The sequence below is a fragment of the Podarcis liolepis genome (genome assembly GCF_965112155.1).
Source record: "Podarcis liolepis genome assembly, chromosome: 1".
In the NCBI taxonomy this organism is placed as follows: domain Eukaryota; kingdom Metazoa; phylum Chordata; class Lepidosauria; order Squamata; family Lacertidae; genus Podarcis; species Podarcis liolepis.
The window spans coordinates 4,862,348-4,882,659 of NC_139554.1; the positions used below are offsets into that span (position 1 = coordinate 4,862,348).

Here is a 20,312-nt window from a genome sequence, read left to right on the forward strand (position 1 = left end):
CGAAGGTGGAAAAATGTCGCCTTGGCTGTTGCTGTAACCTGCGCCTCCGTGGAAAGGGAGGCGTCAAGGATTACACCCAAACTCTTAACGGGAGGCAATGGCACTAATTGAGCCCGACCTTGGCTGGGGAGGGCGGGGTATAAATAAAATTGGAGGGGTGCTGTGGGTCAGTGGTTGGGGTGCGTGAAGTGGTGCGTTGAACCAAAGACGAACTATTCTAGATGCCCTGCAAACACCATATTGGCAGTCAAGATAACCCCACAGTTAATTGGTAGTTGTAGCAATGAGCTCATATATGTGCATATTCACTTACTTTGATATAAGCTAATTGGCTTGTTTTGATGCTACCCTTATCTGTGGGTTTCGGGTCCTGAGCCCAGAAAAGAGAACTATCTGTAAAATTTGAGCAGTTGCCACCTATGCCCTCATCTGGGCCAGTGAAGCAATGGCAAGTCCTGGCCCAATTGGGACTCGCCTACAAAAGTCAAGAAACAGCGTTTTGAATGCATTATAAACATAGGTAAAGGTAAAGGGACCCCTGACCATTAGGTCCAGTCGCGGACGACTCTGGGGTTGCGGTGCTCATCTCGCTTTATTGGCCGAGGGAGCCGGCGTACAGCTTCCGGGTCATGTGGCCAGCATGACTAAGCCGCTTCTGGCAAACCAGAGCAGCGCACGGAAACGCCGTTTACTTTCCCGCCGGAGCGGTACCTATTTATCTACTTGCACTTTGACGTGCTTTCGAACTGCTAGGTTGGCAAGAGCAGGGACCGAGCAACGGGAGCTCACCCCGTCGCGGGGATTTGAACTGGTGACCTTCTGATCGGCAAGTCCTAGGCTCTGTGGTTTAACCCTCAGCGCCACCCGCGTCCCTGTTATAAACATGCAATGACACAAATATTTTCCTTCTGCTGTGCCCATAAAAGCAAGGAAGACACAGCAGGCTGCTTTGCTGCAAATCTACCACTCTGACGTTTGGGACATAATTCTTAGCTATATCTTGCATCCAACCTCTCCCACGAGTCCTCCTTTGGGTCTGCAGTTCTGAACAGGTTGGGCGTGTGTGTGTGTGTGTGTGTGTGTGTGTGTATGTGTGTGTGTGGAGAACCAGGGACCCTGGATTTAAGGGGGCGGGGGGCAAGAAACATTCATCCAAATGGGAGGAGGGCCAGGAAAAAGTCAAAACGATAGATCTACACCAGTGCTTCCCAAACTTGCGTCTCCAGCTGTTTTTTGGACTACAAATCCCATAATCCCTAGCTAGCAAGACCAGTGGGCAGGGATGGTGGGAATTGATTACACTGTATTACAGATAAAAGGTAAAGGGACCCCTGACCATTAGGTCCAGTCGTGGCCGACTCTGGGGTTGCGGCGCTCATCTCGCTTTATTGGCCGAGGGAGCCAGTGTACAGCTTCCGGGTCATGTGGCCAGCATGACTAAGCCACTTCTGGTGAACCAGCGCAGTGCACAGAAACACCTTTTACCTTCCCGCTGGAGCGGTACCTATTTATCTACTTGCACTTTGACGTGCTTTTGAACTGCTAGTTTGGCAGGAGCAGGGACGGAGCAATGGGATCTCACCCTGTCATGGAGATTCGAACCGCCAACCTTCTGATTGGCAAGCCCTAGGCTCTGTGGTTTAACCCACAGTGCCACCCGTGTCCCTGCCTTTAAGAAAGGAACAGACAAATTTGTGGAGGAGAGGGCAATCAATGGCTACTAGTTTGCTCTGACTCAAGCTGAAGGTAGCAATGTTTCCGTATTGCAGTTGCTGGAAAACTGCCGTGGACTGGCTGGAGGCAGAGGAGTGGTGGGAGGGACCAGCTTGGAACCCCCCCAAAGGAATAAGGCATGGAGCCAGGGGACTGGTAGCGGGGTGGTGACGAGTGGTCAGAGCGAGAAGAGGGAGCAGACTGGGAGGAGGTGGTGTCGGAGGTTGAAGAGGCGACAGGGTTTGGTGAGCGGGAAGAGGCTGAGGCAGAGAGCAGTGCAGACTCAGAGGCAGGAGAGGAGGGGACCCAGGAGACAAGAGATGACCACGGTGTGGATTTGCCAAGCATGCCTTCCTCTTAGAACATTTCTCCCCTTCGTCCTGAGTTCAAGCATCTTCAAAACCCATGACACCTTTGGTAAAGGCTGTTCTCCAACTGAAGAACTCGCAGGCCAGTGTTTCCCAGTTGTCAGTGTTTATACTACATTTTTTTTTTAGATTTGCCTTGAGGGAGTCTTTAAACCTTTTTTGTTGATCATCAGCATTACACTTTCCATTTTTAAGTTGTGAATAGAGTAGTTGCTTTGGAAGACGATCATCAGGCATCTGAAAAACATGACTAGTTGAGCGAAGTTGATGTTGAAGAATCATTGCTTCAACACTGGTGATCTTTGCTTCTTCCAGTACACTGGCATTAGTTCACCTATCTTTCAAAGTGATGTGTAAAAATTTTCGGGGACACCGTTGATGGAATCTTTCGAGGAGCTGGAGATGTTGTTTATATGTGGTCCATGTTTCACAAGAATACAGCAAAGTTGTTAGTAGAATAGCTTTGCAAACAAGCATTTGGGTTTCCCTGCGGATGTCCCAATCCTCAAAACACTCTGCGCTTCAATTGGGAGAAAGCTGTACTCAACAGAGCTCAGGCGATGCTGGATTTTGGCATCAGTGTTGACCCTTGTGCCCAGGTAGGAAAAGTGATAGACACTTTCCAACGTTACACCATTGAAAAAATATGGGAGAGAGAGGAGATCCCAGCAGACTTTAGGGATGCCAAAATTATCAACTTTTTTTTTTAAAGGTGATAGAATGGATTGTGGAAACTATTGAGACATCTCTTTAGTAGCTGCGGCTTGCAAAATTATTTTAAGGATCTTAGCAAACCGTTTCCTAACTATATCCAAGGCTACCCTTCCTGAATCCCAAAATGGTTTTTGACTTTCTAGGGGGACAGCAGTCATGATTTTCACCACTCGACAGCTTCAGGGAAAATGCAGAGAGCAAAACCAACCGCTGTACATGGCGTTTATAGACCTGACTAAGACCTTGGACACTGTAAATCACACTGCCCTGTGGACTGTCCTTCTGAAAATCAGCTGCCCAGATCAATTTGTGAACATCCTTCGGCTCCTCCATGATAAGGACAGCAACAATCCCGGATAAAAATGGCTCTCAAAATGAACCATTCCGTGGGATCAGGTATTAAACAGGGCTGTGTTATTGCCCCAACTCTATTCCGTATTTTCATTGCCATGATCCTACACTTTGTCAAAGGGAAACTCCCCACCGGAGTAGAAATCATAGAATCATAGAGTTGGAAGAGACCACAAGGGCCATCAAGTCCAACCCCCTGCCAAGCAGGAAACACCATCAGAGCACTCCTGACATATGGTTGTCAAGCCTCTGCTTAAAGACCTCCAAAGTAGGAGACTCCACCACACTCCTTGGCAGCAAATTCCACTGGCAAACAGCTCTTACTGTCAGGAAGTTCTTCCTAATGTTTAGGTGGAATCTTCTTTCTTGTAGTTTGGATCCATTGCTCCGTGTCCGCTTCTCTGGAGCAGCAGAAAACAACCTTTCTCCCTCCTCTATGTGACATCCTTTTATATATTTGAACATGGCTATCATATCACCCCTTAACCTCCTCTTCTCCAGGCTAAACATGCCCAGCTCCCTTAGCCGTTCCTCATAAGGCATCGTTTCCAGGCCTTTGACCATTTTGGTTGCCCTCCTCTGGACACGTTCCAGTTTGTCAGTGTCCTTCTTGAACTGTGGTGCCCAGAACTGGACACAGTACTCCAGGTGAGGGCTGACCAGAGCAGAATACAGTGGCACTATTACTTCCCTTGATCTAGATGCTATACTCCTATTGATGCAGCCCAGAATTGCATTGGCTTTTTTAGCTGCCGCGTCACAGTGTTGGCTCATGTCAAGTTTGTGGTCAACCAAGACTCCTAGATCCTTTTCACATGTACTGCTCTCAAGCCATATATCAGACAGATGGAAAGCTCTTTAATCTGAGCAGGCTGAAAGCAAAGAGTAAGGCTACTGTAACTTCCATCATAGAGCTTCAGTATGTTCTGTGTATGGGGAAAAGCAACCTGTTGCTCGCCAGGTGCTGCTGGACTCCAACTCCCATCAGCCCCTGCCAGCCTAAGTTGTCAATCACCAAGGCAGGGAGTGCATTAGGGCTCCCACTCAGAATCGTTGCCCTCCATCGCCATCTAGGGATCCACAGTGAAGGTACAGGAGCTCCACTAGAGTCCTCGTTCTGATGGCAAAAGCAAAGGCCAAACCAGGGACGTGCCCATGAAACATGTGCTTGGCTGTCCGTCATGCCCTCAAGTATCTCCTCACTCATCCAGCTTCTAAGCTGGGCTGCTCAGATTCTCGTGGTCGCATCCTGCCACAAGATGGCAGCAGGCACCCAAATCACTTCCTCTGAAGAGAGTTTTCCCTATTTGCAGATGCAGAGTTTGGCATGGAAGCTCCTTCTAGAAAGCAAGCATCATTTGCAGGTCAACTCAGGGAGACATTCACATTAAGAACGGGAGAAGAGGCCTGGCTGCAGGGTCAGGCCAAAGGGGGCCCATCGAGTCCAGCGTCCTCTTCTCACAGTGGCTGACCAGATGCCCCTGGTGGGAAACCCGAAAGCAGGATTCAAATACAAGAGCAAGATGAAGTTATACAATCAAATATAAATATAGATTGGAAATGCCTACATATAGTGAATACTTATCCACTTTTAAAAATTTTCACTTTTGATCTTTTTCTACTTCTTTATTTTTTCCTTGTTCTTTTTTCTGATATTTTACCTTTCACTTCACTCCTTTATTGTGAATAGCATTTTATAGAGGTATAAATAACTGTTAAATATGAAGAGAGATAAAATATTCTCTAATTTTTTCCTTGGTTATATGTATTTTCTTTTTCTTTTGTATTTTCTTTTGTTGTAAATATGTATGTTTTTCTAATTTGTACTTAATGAAGTTCAATATTAATTTAAAAAAACCAAAAAACAACAACAAGAGCAACTCTCCCCTTCTGTGGTTTCCAGCAAATGGTATTCAGAAGCGTTGCTGTGGCCAGTTGGGAAGGCAGAACTTAGCCTTTGTGGCTGGTTGCCGTTGATAACCCTCTCCTCTGTGAATAATAATAATAATAATAATAAATAATAATAATAATAATAATAATAATAATAATAATAATATCCTGCCCACCTGGCTGGGTTTCCCCAACCACTCTTAGATTAGAATTCAGAATTAGAACTTGTCTAATTCTCTTCCAAGCCATCTAGGTTGGTGGCCACCATCCCTGCCTCTTGTGGCAGAGAGTTCCACAGTTCATGTGAGTAAGTGAGGAAGAGGGACTATAGCTTTCCTATGGCTGCCTCAGGACTTAAGGAAGAATTCACAACAGCAAACATGCCCCTCTTTGTTATGCCGGATCTCCACGGTGTTTACGGAGCCCGAGGACTCTATGGCTCCACCTTCTCTCCTCTGACTCACCTCTCTCTGGGTCGCCAGTCGAGAAAGCAGATATGTATGTGCTATTTTGACGGCTGGGTTTCCCCACCACCCCCTTAGTGTGGGGAGGGAGACACTCTGCCCCCCAAAAAGACCAGAGGAGCTACTGCAATGTAAACTGCGACGTTTATTGTCATTTCTTCGAACAGAAGGCCGCGCACTGCAAACATCCCGCGTGACAAACGCAAATTGGCTATGCTCCTTTCAGCGCATTGCTCCCGGCTGCTGGCACGCCACTGCCCACCGCCCGGACGGGGAAGAGCCTTTCACAGAAAGGAGCAGGGGCTCGTCTGAGCGGTGCAGCGCTTGGAGCTGGGGGTCTGCGGCGACAGCAACCGGGGCGCCACCCAGACCCGGTAAAGAGTTCCCAGAAATGCAAAAAGTATATACGATAGAGATATATATATAAAAATACAGTCTGGTAGCATATGGCCTCCTTTGGACATCTATAATACAAAAGGACTTGCTTCTTCCATACCCCCTTCCCTTAAACCACACCAACGCGTTACGGGCCAAAGGCTATCTTCCCAAAGTCGCACAATTCAGTGCCGCCCCTCATGGCACAGTGAGGACCCTGGAGGTTGCCACGACGTTCGTGCCCCCGGTGACCCCGGAAAGGACCTCTGCGGCTCTGGTTTGCTCAGGTCTAAAGGAGCAGTGGAGCAGGGGTTGGCTCCATGCAGCCCCCACCCCGTAAGTCTTTTGCTGATGGAAAGGGGAGGGCATGTGGCAAGGAACCAACACGCCTCCTTTTGAGGAAGGGGTCAGGAGGAGTTTGAGCATCCCTGCGCATTAGAGGCCACCAAGCCCAGTGATTTGCAGAAAGGTCTCAGGTGCAATTTCAAGCAGCACCTCTGGGTCACGCTGGGAATGTCCGCTGCCCGAGCCCCCGGACAGCTACTGCCGGTCAGTGTAGAGCAGTGTTTCCCCAACACAGGTCTCCAGCTTCTTTTGGACAACAATTCCCATGATCCCTGACCATCCTTGCTAGCTAGGGATGATGGGAGTTGTAGTCCATCAACAGCTGGAGTCCCAAGTTTGGGAAACGCTGGTGTAGGGAATTCTGAGCTGGCCTGACTCCCTGTAAGGCACCTTCTCTGAAAATCAGATCCACGCTTTAGACATGAAGCAGGCAGAAGTGTGAACAGACTGCCTTCAACCACGCTGAGCGAAGCCACTGGTCTACCTGGGAATATAGTATCTCGCTCTGGCTGGCTTTCCGCCCTGCAAGTTGGGATCCGGTCGCTGGAGATGCCAGGGTTAGAAACTGGGATGCGAGGCGTGCAAAGCAGGGACTCATATCCAAAGTGGTGCTGAGTCCCTCGTCTGGTTAGGGCAAGGAGTTAGCTTGGCACTTTCCCCCCTCCCTGGCCTGCTAAATCCGGAGCAGATTTGGGGAGGGTGCAGGCGAGGGGGACGTCCCACGGCACAAATCCTTGCACTAACGGAAGAAGAGACTTCGCGCTGCTTTGGATGCAAGCACCGAGTTGCGGGCCCGTTCCCAGAGCTGACCTCTCTTCAGGTGTGAGGTTGGACTTCTCAAGGATGGTGCCACTACCTGGCAGGCCCTGCTGCCATCCGAAGGCCTTGCCCACCCTTAGAACCAGCTGGGCAATTCTGCCTCCATTTGCTGTGGGGATCGGGAAGGAACAAATCACACATTTGTCACACCGCCGACATCCACTGGGATCCACCAGCACATCTCTGAAGACACTGCTTGGACCCACAAAGGCAACTTTTTCCTGGCGTGCTGTCTGGTTATGCGTCTAATTCCCCCTGCACTCATTGCTCGAGGTCTCTGTCCCTGGCTTATGCTGCCATGCAAGACTTACACACAAGCAGTGGGTTTTCAGCTGAACCCGTCCAAATAAATTGAAAGTTTATGCACAAAGACCCTCACAGCTGGTTCTATAAAACAAAGCTAGCATTCCCTGCAAGGCAAGCGTTATCACACAGAAGCCAGACAACCGACCGCACACCAGGTCAACTGTTGTTCTTGTTTTAAGTCTTCTTTTAAGCAGCGGCAACACAGACCCACAGATCCAGCCTCGGCTTTTGTGCAACCGTAAGATATGGCTTCCGATGATGTCCGCAGAGCATCTTTACTTCTACACCAAAAAAAGCCAGAAAGACGAGAAACGAGATGGCTTGTCCAATCACACAGCTCAGTCTCGCAAGGCGCAATACTCGCCTTTGTCAACACAGCGGTGAACCGAAATCCGGAACATTCCTCCGCTCGGTCGCCAGGTTGATACTGCCCTCTAATGGCAAGAACTGTTTTTATCTACAGAGCTTCTTCATTTTTGATCGGCTGCAAGACAACAGGCTGGGTGACGGAGGCGGCTTCAAACTTCACCAAACGGCAAGCACAGCTGAAGCCGTGTGCCCACCTGTGGCATTTGGGAATAAGGCACTTTTGAGCTCACCTCCCTCATGTTTCAAATCGGCTGAGTCAGTGTGCCAAGACTTGGCCCTCACATGCGGCTAGACCCTATGGAGGAAAATTCTCATCACTGCATAACAACTTCACAGGTTCCAGTTACAGATAGGTAGCCGTGTTGGTCTGCCATGGTCAAAATTAAAAAAATCCTTCCAGTAGCACCTTAAAGACCAACTAAGTTAGTTCTTGGTATGAGCTTTCGTGTGTATCTGAAGAAGTGTGCATGCACACGAAAGCTCATACCAAGAACTAACTTAGTTGGTCTTTAAGGTGCTACTGGAAGGATTTTTTTTATTTTGAACTTCACAGGTGTTCCTCCATGACACAGATGCTCATCTGAATCCAACTCAGATTAGATCAGGATGTGTGTGTGTGCATCTGCATTTAATATCAGCCTGCAGCTTCACCGTACAAATTGACTGCTGCCTGATATTATGACTTGAGATCAGCCGTGGCTAACCTGGTGTTGTGCAAAGGTGTTTAGACCCAGTTCCCATCTGCTTGGCTGCATGATGCTGGAAGCTCATGGGAACTGTAGGTTAAACACCTCTGCCCGGCACCAGGTTAGCAAAGGCTGCCTTAGATTGTTCAGAAGTTCAGCTCAGGAACAGCAACAACAAAAAGCTGATCGATAGGAATTCAGAATCAAGGAATTTGGCTGCAGCCATGCGTCTGGGACGGACGAAAGGGTCGCGTCAGGTGAGCTGTCGCTGTTATTACCTGTGTCTCAAGAGACACAGAGGAAAGTGTTATGCAAACCGCGATGGCTGACTTCTGCGATCGTGCGGTGCTGGGGCATTCACGGGAGACTGGGAAATGGCTAATTTCAGAAAATCTCCTCTTCCTTCTCCAAAATAAAGTCTCCAGGGTAAACCAGTCAAGCTTATTGGTAATATCACCTGCCCTTCTCAAGTACTCTGACCACCACACCAGAGTGAAAGGTCAGCCTCGTTCCTTGCCGAAATTTGTCTCACCTAGATCCAGCCTCTGTCTACAGATCTGGGCGGCCAAATTCTGATGGTGCGTCAAATGACAAGAGGGCTGTCCAATGGGAAGCGAGGAACAGGGCAAGCAACGACAACATTGCTCCTTTATGTACAGTCCTCCAAGCCCAACACGGTCCACTCTCCGTGTATTGCAGCCCACCAGGTGCTTGAATCCCCAGGTGAGGGCAAGACAAACCCTTGGCTGAGGAGGGATTAAGATTGGCCTGCCAGGGGTGGAGTCTGCAATTTGCAACGGCTGGTACCAGAATGCTATGGAGAAGAGGGGGCACCTGTGCCAAACGGGCAGTGCCAATGGCAAAGCACAACATAAAGGACACGCAGTCTCACTGCAACTGCTGCTTTACGACACACAAACAAGCACACCCCTGCCTGTATCACAAAGCAAAATCTCAAAAGGAAGCTGCAAACATCTTGTGCTGACATGCTGAGGAGCGCAGGTGCCAGTGAAAGATCGTCTGAAGCAATTGGCAGAATCTAGACGTGCCCAACTTGAGACTTCTCTTGGCTCAACTGTTAATACTGATTAGCTGGTCAGCCTATTTGGATACCAAAACAGGGGGAAGGTGGGGAGGGAAAGGAAAGAATGGAAATTTTCTGCCTCTTTAGAAAAATATCCTTGCTTTCAGCTTTATAAAATAATATATATATACAGGTACATATATATATTTAAGAAAGGCTCCAGTTAGAAAAAAGACAAGTGTATCAAAATATGGCGATGCTGTGTGGCTGTGAATACAAAACCTCTCAAAAAATATTTGCGTGCTTTTTTAAAAAAAGGCATCGTGCTAAGAAACTTAAATCGTTTTGCTTCCCCCGCTCCCGGAGAACGGCTGAAGGTCTTGGGACAATTTGAGAGAGGGGAAGACCCACACCCGTTTACTGAAAACACGTAATTCCAACATGGCCACCCTCTGAACACCAGCCTCCTTCCCCTTGGAGAATGGCACAACTTTTCCAGAAGAACGGAGAAGCCGAGCGTCACCTTCTAAAGCTCTCGGCTCAAAGTTCAGGTTATGGGGAACGCTGCTCAGCACCGAATATGGGGCTCCCCCCCCCGAAATATGTTTGCTACTGCTTGGATCACGAAGCAGAAGTCATGGCCAATTCCAGCTCTCTGGCAGTGCACATACCTTTGCGCTATTTTATTCCACGGAAGACTAATAAATATTGTACATCTTACGTGGAGGTTTGGTTCCAAGGGTTTTGCGTAGGCACGGAAGTCATATATACCCAAACCCCTGGAGTCGTGTCTGCAGCTACCAGGTGTGTGCAAGTAAGGCAGAGAGATTAAAAGCTCCTTTTGTGCCGGGTAAACCACACGGATCCAGCAGCAAAAAAAAAAGCTTTTAAGACAGCTTAGCTCTCTGTCTTAACTTGGGGAGGAAGGCCAGCCCAGAACACTGGCTCTGGGAGGCTCACACGAAATCTCGCAGGAACCCAGATGGCCCTGCGAGATCTTGCACGAGCATCGCCGAGGTGGCGCCCTGAGCAGGCCTTGCCCCTCAAGCAAGGCGGAGAACGTAAGGAGCTCTATAAAGATCTCTACCTCGTTTGGAGTTCAGGTGCGCGATTCCAACCGGTCTGCCTCCGACCGCGTATGGTCGAAATCGTGCAAGCTCAACGCACGTAAGATGCAATCTTGCTATAGCTGCACATAGGAGGTCAGGTCAAAGATGCGTTTGCTGCCCACAAATGTTACTGTTTGGGCGTGTTTGTTTTATAAGAGCTATGCTGAATTGGAAGGGGGCAAAACTATTCTCCTAACGAGCCTGTGGTCAGAGGATGGCAGAAGGGAGAATCTCAGGATACACAGAAGACCCAGTTCAAAAAAAGAAAACAGCAAAGATATATTATGGGGGGTGAGGAAGACGCCATGCTTACGACGCAGCAACAACACTCCCCCCCCTCCCTCGACAGCAAAAAGAAAAGGGGAGCAAGTTTTCTTCCCTGTGTGTAAGTAGAGCTTATAAGATTGTCTATATATGTAACATGGGGTGTTGGGGGGGGTAGTTAACTTCTTCTACAAAAGGCATTTAAAACAGAAAAACAAAACGTAAAACGCGAGATCTGCAAGTTCAAGCATACAATAAACCAATACTCCTCTCTATACTTATATACGCATTTTTTTATATATAATCTCTCTCTCTCTCTCTCTCTCAAATTTAAGGTACTTTGGTCAGCAAACCTTATTGCTACATCCTGACAGATTATCTGTTCATGAGGTTGTTTCCACCTCAAATGAAAACGCTTCCAGCAGCTTTCAAAATCCCACTTTTCTGAACATCAGTTTTTAGGCCTGTTTTTTTCCTTCCCCTTTTTCTTTTGTAAACAACACAAAATATCAGATGGGAGATGATGTCCCCGCAGTCCTTTTCCTTTCGGTGGGGAAGAACAGGAAAATGGTGGCCCGACTGCATCGCGACACACTTGCCGCCCTCCCCCAGGCCTCTCGGCCGAAGGAGGACGAAGTCCCTTTGGTCAGTTATTGCTCACACCTGTGGTCTCGATGGCTTCCCGTTTGGGACGATTTCTTTGGCTTGACACAGTGCAGGAAGTAAAAAGGGTTGGGGGGGGGGAGAAAGAAGACTATATAGACCGATGTCCTCGCTTTCAGCATCGATGCCACGACGGCCGACCCAAAGAAAGCTGCAAAATGTGACGCAGGAAGAAGCCACGGCCACCTGAAGCGCGGAAGAAAGACGGCAGCTTGGCGTGAGGCAAATAAAATTAAAAAGCCAATCTTTGTGCATCTGTTTTTCTTGTCAAAACGAGAGAGCCAACAAGTGCTCAACGCTGGCCTCCCCTTTTCCGAGAACAGAAGACCGCCGTGTTTCCAGAGCAAATCCCACCGCGGACATCGATTCAGAAAGAAACCGCCTTAGGGACAGGCACATTTTTGTCAAAGTGCAACACACAGGATCTGTGTAGAATCCGAGAAGAAACATTGACGGGGAATATATATCTCTATATGCCCCTGCTATGGCACCAGAAGTAATCCAGGCAATCCGTGGTCCTCTTTCTTGGGTCAACCTCCCTCCCGAGTACCCAGCTCCGGAGGAGTTTCTGGAGAGGCAGCGTCAGACGACAAACTCCGGGACTTCTTCGTGGGCGAGATCCAGAGAGAAGTACTTGCTGGTCCTCTTGACGGGGAAAGCGTCGTGAATGTTGATGCACTGCTGCGCCAAGCAGCCATTGCAGTAGAGGCCCTCTTCGGCCAGTCCGTGGCCACAGCCAAAGGTGTAGCTCTGGGCTGTCTCCTGGCAGAGACTGGCCAGTCGCAGGAAGTCCTTTTGGTAGAGCCGGATGTCGTCCAGGCTCAAGCTGTGCCGGTCAGTGGAGGTCTTTGGCTTCCGGCAGGCCGTCTGCAGGAAACAGGAAATGATAATCTTTATTGTCATTGTCCCATACAGAACAACGAAATTGAAAAAAAATCCGCATCAGACCTTCAAAAACCAACAAGCCTGCTATCCCAGCCTGGTTAGCCCTCTAAAAACTCTGATACCCCATAATTAAATACAATATACTCCCACAGAGACTACCTTAAAGGTAAAGGGACCCCTGGCCATTAGGTCCAGTCGCGGACGACTCTGGGGTTGCGGCGCTCATCTCGCTTTCTTGGCCGAGGGAGCCGGCGTACAGCTTCATGGTCATGTGGCCAGCAGGACTAAGCCGCTTCTGGCGAACCAGAGCAGTGCATGGAAATGCCGTTTACCTTCCCGCTGGAGCGGTACCTATTTCTCTACTTGCACTTTGACGTGCTTTCGAACTGCTAGGTTGGCAGGAGCAGGGACCGAGCAACAGGAGCTCACCATGTCGTGGGGATTTGAACCGCCGACCTTCTGATCGGCAAGTCCTAGGCTCTGTGGTTTAACCCACAGCGCCACCTGCGTCCCTTAAACCCCCCCCCAAAACCCCTCTGATACCCCATCATTAAATACAATATACTCCCACAGAGACTACCTTACACTGCGTTTAAAACCAAAATCGCATTTGGATAAAAACTGTTTCTCAGGCAGCTAGTCCTAGTCTTTATAAACCCTGTACCATCTTCCAGAAGGCAGAAGCTGAAAGAGATCATTTCCAGGGTGCGCACTATCCTGCACTATCTCTGCAGCTTTCTTATGACACCTGGAAGCATAGATTTGATCCAAGGTGGGAAGAGTGCACCCAATTATTCTCTCCGCAGTCTTTACAACCCTGGACAGCATTCTTTTTTCCCTGACCGTGCAGCTCCCAAACCACACACACAGACCATAAGTTAATACACTCTCCACAGTGCAATGGTAAAATGCCATCAACAGGTCCTTTGAGAGATTATTTTTCCGGAGGATTCTCAGAAAATATAACTATAGAAGGGTTTAAGGCAGAAGCTGTCCACCTTTTGGAGTCCACGGCTCCCTTGACCAACTACATTCTTTCTGTGGCACCCCTGTGGGACCCAGGAGCCCAGTTAGGTCCCCCCTTGCCTACAGAACTGGCAGCCCCTCACCCCTTTTCGAACACCCTCCCTTGTGGAGGGTTCCCTCAGCCTCCTTCCCTCTCCTTGGGAGTCCTCTGGGCAGCTGCCGCCGCCGCCCCTGATCTCTGAGCATCCCCAAAGAGAGGTGCCTCCTCTGCCCCACAGAGGCCTGGGACTTGTCCGTCCATTCCCAACAGCAAGGGATGGCGGACTGGCTGGCTGGGCTCCCTGCCCCACTTGCTTACTCTGAGGCTGCCTTAGCTACTGGCAAGCAGCGCCCCCTGGTCAGCCCCGGAGGCACCATTCTCCTGTGGAGCTTGCAGCCAGGGCTGCTGCTGCAACAAACAGCCCTGCAAGCCTCAAATACGAAAGTTTGGTTGTGTTTAGACAAAGATTTGATGGACTATGAAAGAACTCAAGAAAAAGGAGTGACTGAAGAACAGGTGTAAAGGTGAAGTAGAAACTAAGAGACGTGTGGTGAATGCAGTGGAAGTCTTTTAGAATATTTTAACTAGGAGATAGATAGATAGATAGATAGATAGATAGAGAGAGAGAGAGTAATGTTCGAAGTATAAATTTGGCATTATTGATTACGAAAAGTATTTTTTTCTTTTTTTCTTTTCTTTTAGCTTTCGTCTCTTTTCTTTTCTAGTCTGCGTGTTATGTATTGATTTTTGTTTCTATTTCTTTTTTCTTTTTATTTTCTTATAATATTTAATAAAAACGAATAAAAAAATTAAAAACCTCAAAGAGCCCTGCAAGCCTTTGGGAGGCAGAGACGCAAGAGGGCATCAGAGGAGGGAGGGGAGGAAAGAGGGACAGAGGCCAGTCTTGCCCACGGCATCCCTGACCATCCTTCAAGGCACCCCAAGGTGCCACGGCGCACGGGCTGAAAACCACTGGCTTAAGGAAAACACTAGAGCAGGCACATCCAGCTTTCAAGAGACTGAGATCTGCTCCCACTATTAAAAAAAATCTGGCAGTGATCTACCAAAGTTGTTGAGCTTTTGTGGGGTGGGGGGAGGGTCCAGCGATCTACCACAGACACCCCGTGATCTACCAATAGATCACGATCTACCTGTTTGACATCCCTGCACTAGAGCAGGGGTAGGCAAACTAAGGCCCGGGGGCCAGATCCGGCACAATTGCCTTCTAAATCCGTCCTAAGGGCGGTCCGGGAATCAGCGTGTTTTTACGTGAGTAGAAAGCATCCTTTTATTTAAAACGCATCTCTGGGTTATTTGTGGGACCTGCCTGGTGTTTTTACATGAGTAGATTGTGTGCTTTTATTTAAAACGCATCTCTGGGTTATTTGTGGGGCCTGCCTGGTGTTTTTACAGGAGTAGAATGTGTGCTTTTATTTAAAATGCATCTGTGGGTTATTTGTGGGGCATAGGAATTCGTTCATTCCCCCACCCAAAAAATAAAGTCCGGCCCCCCACAATGTCTGAGGGACAGTGGACCGGCCCCCTGCTGAAAAAGTGTGCTGACCCCTGAATTAGAGACTCCACAATTCTATGGTTTTATGGCCTCAGATGCAGAACTTTATGGACTCATGCAGAACTTACGAACCTGGGGCAATGAATCAATGCTTTGGCCACGAAGCTTGACCACGGTCTCCGAGGAGCTGGAAGTGGACGAACTGACTTCTTTGACGACTAATCCTGTGTTGGAAACAAGAAAGCAAAGAGCCGAGGTTCCTCATTATTCAAGGGCGGCCCAGTTCTTAACAGAACCGCTAAGTACCCCTTAGGGAACAGTACATCAGAAGCCTGTTTTTTAGCGTAATGGAAAAATCCAATTTCTTCGCCACCACCCGGCTGCATTTTCAGAATGTGGGAATGGGCGAATGTGGCTCAAGAGACAGAACTAGTAATATATATCCGAAAACCATTTTGTCCAGAGACGGTCCACATTTATCACGCCTTGGAACAAGAAGTGCCAATGTGATATTAGACCCCGTCCACTCTTTTATCATCCGATAGCTTTTTAAGACAAAACACAATTTCAGTTTCAGTTTCAGGGTATTGATTAAACTGACTTTAGCCATTACAGTTCAAATGGATGGTGAGATTATGTAGCTCTTGCTTATTGCTTATTTTTCCTGGGAAATCTCAACTTGGCACGGATTGTTTATTTATCCCTATTTAATGAATTTTGCTGTGCGGTGCACTATGTTCAGATTCCTGCACTGCTGGGGGGGTTAGACTAGATGACCCCTAGTACCCCTTTCCAACTTTGCAATTCTACGATTCTCCTTTGTTGAGCATGGCATAGCCGGATACAACCTCACATGTGTATTATTCCTTCGATAGCTTGGCAGGGTTTCTCAGAAGAAATCAAAGATATTTATTTGATTTCTGATGGATAGCTCAGTCGGCAGAGAGTGAGACCCTTAATCTCAGGGTTGTGGGTTCGAGTCTCGGGTGGGGAGAAAGATTCTTGCATTGCAGGGGCTTGGAATTTATGACCCCTGTGGTCCCTTTCCAAATCTACAAATATGTGATAATTAAGAATGTAGGAAACTTTCTCTAAACGGCCTCGGTCCCGTATATCTGAAGGAGCGTCTCCACCCCCTTCATTCAGCCCAGACACTGAGATCCAGCGCTGAGGGCCTTCTGGTGGTTCCCTCATTGCGAGAAGCAAAGCTACAGGGAACCAGGCAGAGGGCCTTCTCGGTAGTCGCGCCTGCCCTGTGGAACGCCCTCCCATCAGATGTCAAAGAGATAAACAACTACCTGACATTCAGAAGACATCTGAAGGCAGCCCTGTTTAGGGAAGCTTTTAATATTTAAAGCTGTACTGTTTTTAACATTTGATTGGGAGCCGCCCAGAGTGGCTGGGGAAACTCAGCCAGATGGGTGGGGTATAAATAATAAATTATTATTATTATTATTATTATTATTATTATTATTATTATTATTATTATTATTATTATTATTCTCATACCAAGACAGATTCTTGGTCCATCTAGCTCAGTATTCTTTTTTTGGCCAACACTTGTAGCTGAGTAAGATTGTCTTCCATAGACACGGTTTTAACAATGAGTCCGTAAGTGACTGTGGAGGCCAATTCTGGATCCACATGTCCTTCCACAGTAAGGACATGGGTTTCTGGGCAGGAGTTGATCACGCCAAGGCCATTGCCAAACGCTCAGCATTACCCACACTGACTGGCAGCAGTTCCCCTGGGCTTTATTTATTTATTTTCAATTTTTTAAAATTGATTTTCCAAATTTATAAACAAACAAACACACATAAATCTTAACTGCAATTATTCCACTATTATTAACATTGTTAGGTGATTTCCTCAAATCCCCCTGGCTGAATTTCCATGTATATCATTGTAACAGTTTTCCAAGACTAATTTCTCATAAAATTTACTTAGTCAATTAACTTCTTTTCATATAATAATATAAAAATATTATTATATAAAATCACATATTTAAATCCTAGGCCAATCTGGTATTTGCAAGTATTTCTATTTAAATTATCTTAGCATATTTAACTAAATATCCTTTAAATTTCATCCTCCCTGGGCTTTAGGGGCAGGAAGTGTTTCCCATCGCCACCTGAAGATGTTCTGAAGAAGGAGCTGATTCGAATAGGAAGCTGCCTGATTTTGAGTCACGGCACTCTGGGGTTTCCAGACACGAGTCTTTTCTGGAGACGCTGCCGGGCAGGGAGCGATTCTGAGATTTAGCCGAGATTCCTGCACTGCAAGGAGGCGGATTGGATAACCCTTGGGGGTCCCTTCCAACTCTATGATTCCACGAACCCTAGACTTTCTGTGTGCAAAGCAGACACTCTACCGCCGAGCCTCCAGCGCCGAGGGCCTTCTGGCGGTTCCCTCGCTGTGAGAAGCCAAGTTACAGGGAACCAGGCAGAGGGCCTTCTCGGTGGTGGCAACGCCCTCCCACCAGATGTCAAGGAAATAAACAACTACCAGACTTTTAGAAGACATCTGAAGGCAGCCCTCTTTAGGGAAGCTTTTAATGTTTAATAAAAAGGTAAAGGTAAAGGGACCCCTGACCATTAGGTCCAGTCGTGGCTGACTCTGGGGTTGCTGCGCTCATCTTGCTTTATTGGCCGAGGGAGGCGGCGTACAGCTTCCGGGTCATGTGACCAGCATGGCTAAGCTGCTTCTGGCAAACCAGAGCAGCGCATGGAAACGCCGTTTACCTTCCCGCTGGAGCGGTACCTATTTATCTACTTGCACTTTGACGTGCTTTCGAACTGCTAGGTTGGCAGGAGCAGGGACAGAGCAATGGGAGCTCACCTTGTCACAGGGATTCAAACCGCCGATCTTCTGATCGCATCCCTTTTTAATGTTTAATAGATTATTGTATTTTAATATTCTGTTGGAAGCCGCCTAGAGTGGCTGGGGCAACCCAGCCAGATGGGCGGGGTATAAATAATAAATTGCTGTTGTTGTTGTTGTTAATTGCTTCCTTGCTTATGCCGAGCTCCTGGGAGGTTTACCTGAGTGCCCGTTGAACTTCCTGGCCATGAGCATGTCTTCGGTGATGTAAATGCAGACGTCGGGACTCACGTCGTCCAGGGACCTTTCGCTCGTGGGCTCGAGGTCTCGGGGGTCATCGACCAGCATCTCTATTTCTGAACCAAAGACGGAGGGGTGTGAGATGGGAGTGGGGAAGGGAGGCTGCAGTACAGGGAAGAGCACGGAGGACACAGCAGAGCATCGTCTCACCCCCCATGCAGAGGACCTTGGGATTCCCCCGTCCAGGATTTACGTACAGTGGATGCTCGGGTTGCGAATGTGATCCGTGTGGGATTCACGCTTGCAACCTGCAACGTTTGCAACCCGTGTCTGCGCACGTATGGGTTGCAATTCGGCGCTTCTGCACATGCACAAAGCGTGATTTAGTGCTTCTGCGCATGCGCGACCGCCGAAACCCGGAAGTAACCCGTTCCGGTACTTCAGGGTTTTGACGGTCTGTAACCTGAAAAAACACAACCTGAAGTGGCTGTAACCTGAGGTATGACTGTATAAGCTAAACAAACTATAGCTTAGGGCCCCACTCTCTTGGAGGCCCCCCCAAAAATGTAAAGGAAAAAAACCTGGATGTACATTTCCAAACTATAAGATAAAAAAAATTAAAATAAAACCTACAGTGTTTCGTGTTGTGTAGGCTCCTATGATGTAAGTCATGGATCCCGCCTGCTAGCCTGATCCCTCAAATATCACTAGTTTGCTCATTTCTATATAAAGGGTGCCTACATTCTGCATGGACTGGTTGCAGGCCAACATGTGCAAATGGCTTGAGATACCTATTGGGTCCATAAATGACCATATAGCATATATTCAACACAAAAAACAGTGACCATTGGTTGTTGACAGTTGGACATATAAAGGGCCCCATTACCTTCAGTAGCTTAGGGCCACACGGAACCTAAATTTGGCCCTGCCCATCCTCATACGTGTGGGCTTTGGAAAAACAAAGACATTTTCATTGTACCGTATTTGTACCGACATTTTCATTGTACCGTATTTCATTGTACCTGTTTCCAGGCCCAATTCCAAGGGCTGGATTTGACCTATAAAGCCTTAAACGGCTCAGGACCCCAATACCTCAAGGACCGCCTCTTTCCATATGAACCTGCCCGGACCCTGAGAACATCATCTGAGGCCCTTCTTCGTATGCTCCCTCATCGAGAGGTCCGGAGGGTGGCAACACGAGAACGGGGCCTTCTCTACAGTGGCTCCCTGTCTGTGGAAAACTCTCCCCAGGGAAGTTCGCCTGGCGCCTTCATTACACCCCTTAGGCGCCAGGCAAAAACGTTCCTTTTTAATCAGGCCTTTGGGTGATCTGATTTACATCCTATGCCCTACGTGCATTTTTGTGGGGGTTCGGCTGAGTGAACTACAGCGTGGAAATATAACCAGCCCATCCGTCCCCAAAGGGAGGGGCCCGCCCCGCAGGCTCGGCGCTGCCCTTGCTGCTGGACTTACCGTCCTCCTGGGAGGAGTCTTCTTCCTCCAGGCGCTCCTTTTCGCTGCTCTCCACGCCCGAAGTGTGGGAGCTGCCGTGGCTGGTCAGGGAGCTGCAGGCCCTCAGTTTGTGGTGGGCGGAGGGCAGAAGGAAGTCCTCCTCGCCCCCCTGCTCGCCCCTGGGCTTGGGGTCAGCCTCGATTCCCGACGTGTGCGAGCTGCTGTGACTGGCGGTCGAGAGGCGGGAGAGACACTTGTGCTTCATGCTCCCGGAGCTGCTGCCGCTCGCGCGGGAACGTTTCTCCATCTGGTCCATCTCCAGGTCGCTGATATAGGACTCGCGGTACTGTTTCTTCTCTGGGGAGGAAAGCCGGGGACAGTCAGGGGAGAGACACGGCACCACACCCCTCCCTTTCTCCAGCCGCCAGCTGGGTTATCAATTGGAATCAATTTGATTCCCTGCTGCAATGGTACCTGTTTATCTACTTGCACTGGCGTGCTTTCACACTGCTAAGGACTTCCTTGGCTTTATTCTGTCCCATGTAGGACCAGTCTGGATAGTTAGCCTTGGTGAAGACCTGACGTTTTCATCCCCCCAAAAGTTTTTGATTTGAGTTTCCATTGAAATGAGGCTGTTTTAATGTTATATTTTAATCTTGTTGTTAAGTTGTATTTCAATCAATTTGGTTTTATATTGGGTGTTCGCCGCCCTGAGCTCGATCTTGGCTGGGGAGGGCGGGGTATAAATAAATTTTATTATTATTATTATTTAGTTGGCAGGAGCCAGGACAGAGCAACAGGAGCTCACAGTATTGCGGGGATTCAAACTGCCAACCTTCTGATGGGCAAGCCCGAGAGGCTCAGGGTTTTAGACCACAGCGCCACCTGAGTCCCTTTACTTTTTACCTTTATTTCCCTTTACAACTCAACCAAGGC

At 48.3% G+C, this 20,312-nt stretch overlaps 1 protein-coding gene across 3 annotated transcripts in view; it reads right to left on the minus strand.

Annotated features, from left to right (window-relative positions):
- Positions 1 to 5,625: 5,625 nt before the first annotated feature.
- The window catches only part of FRMD6 (FERM domain containing 6), a 159,338-nt gene continuing 144,651 nt past the window's right edge, over positions 5,626 to 20,312 (minus strand). For all 3 annotated transcript variants that reach the window (XM_083515214.1, XM_083515215.1, XM_083515213.1), the window contains 5 exons: positions 19,398 to 19,733; positions 17,906 to 18,040; positions 14,997 to 15,088; positions 8,261 to 12,327; positions 5,626 to 8,042 (listed from right to left, as the gene is read on the minus strand). In XM_083515214.1, coding sequence (XP_083371340.1) covers positions 12,043 to 12,327; positions 14,997 to 15,088; positions 17,906 to 18,040; positions 19,398 to 19,733 — 848 coding nt within the window. In that variant the 3' untranslated portion in view covers positions 5,626 to 8,042; positions 8,261 to 12,042. The remainder of the gene's footprint in view (positions 8,043 to 8,260; positions 12,328 to 14,996; positions 15,089 to 17,905; positions 18,041 to 19,397; positions 19,734 to 20,312) is intronic.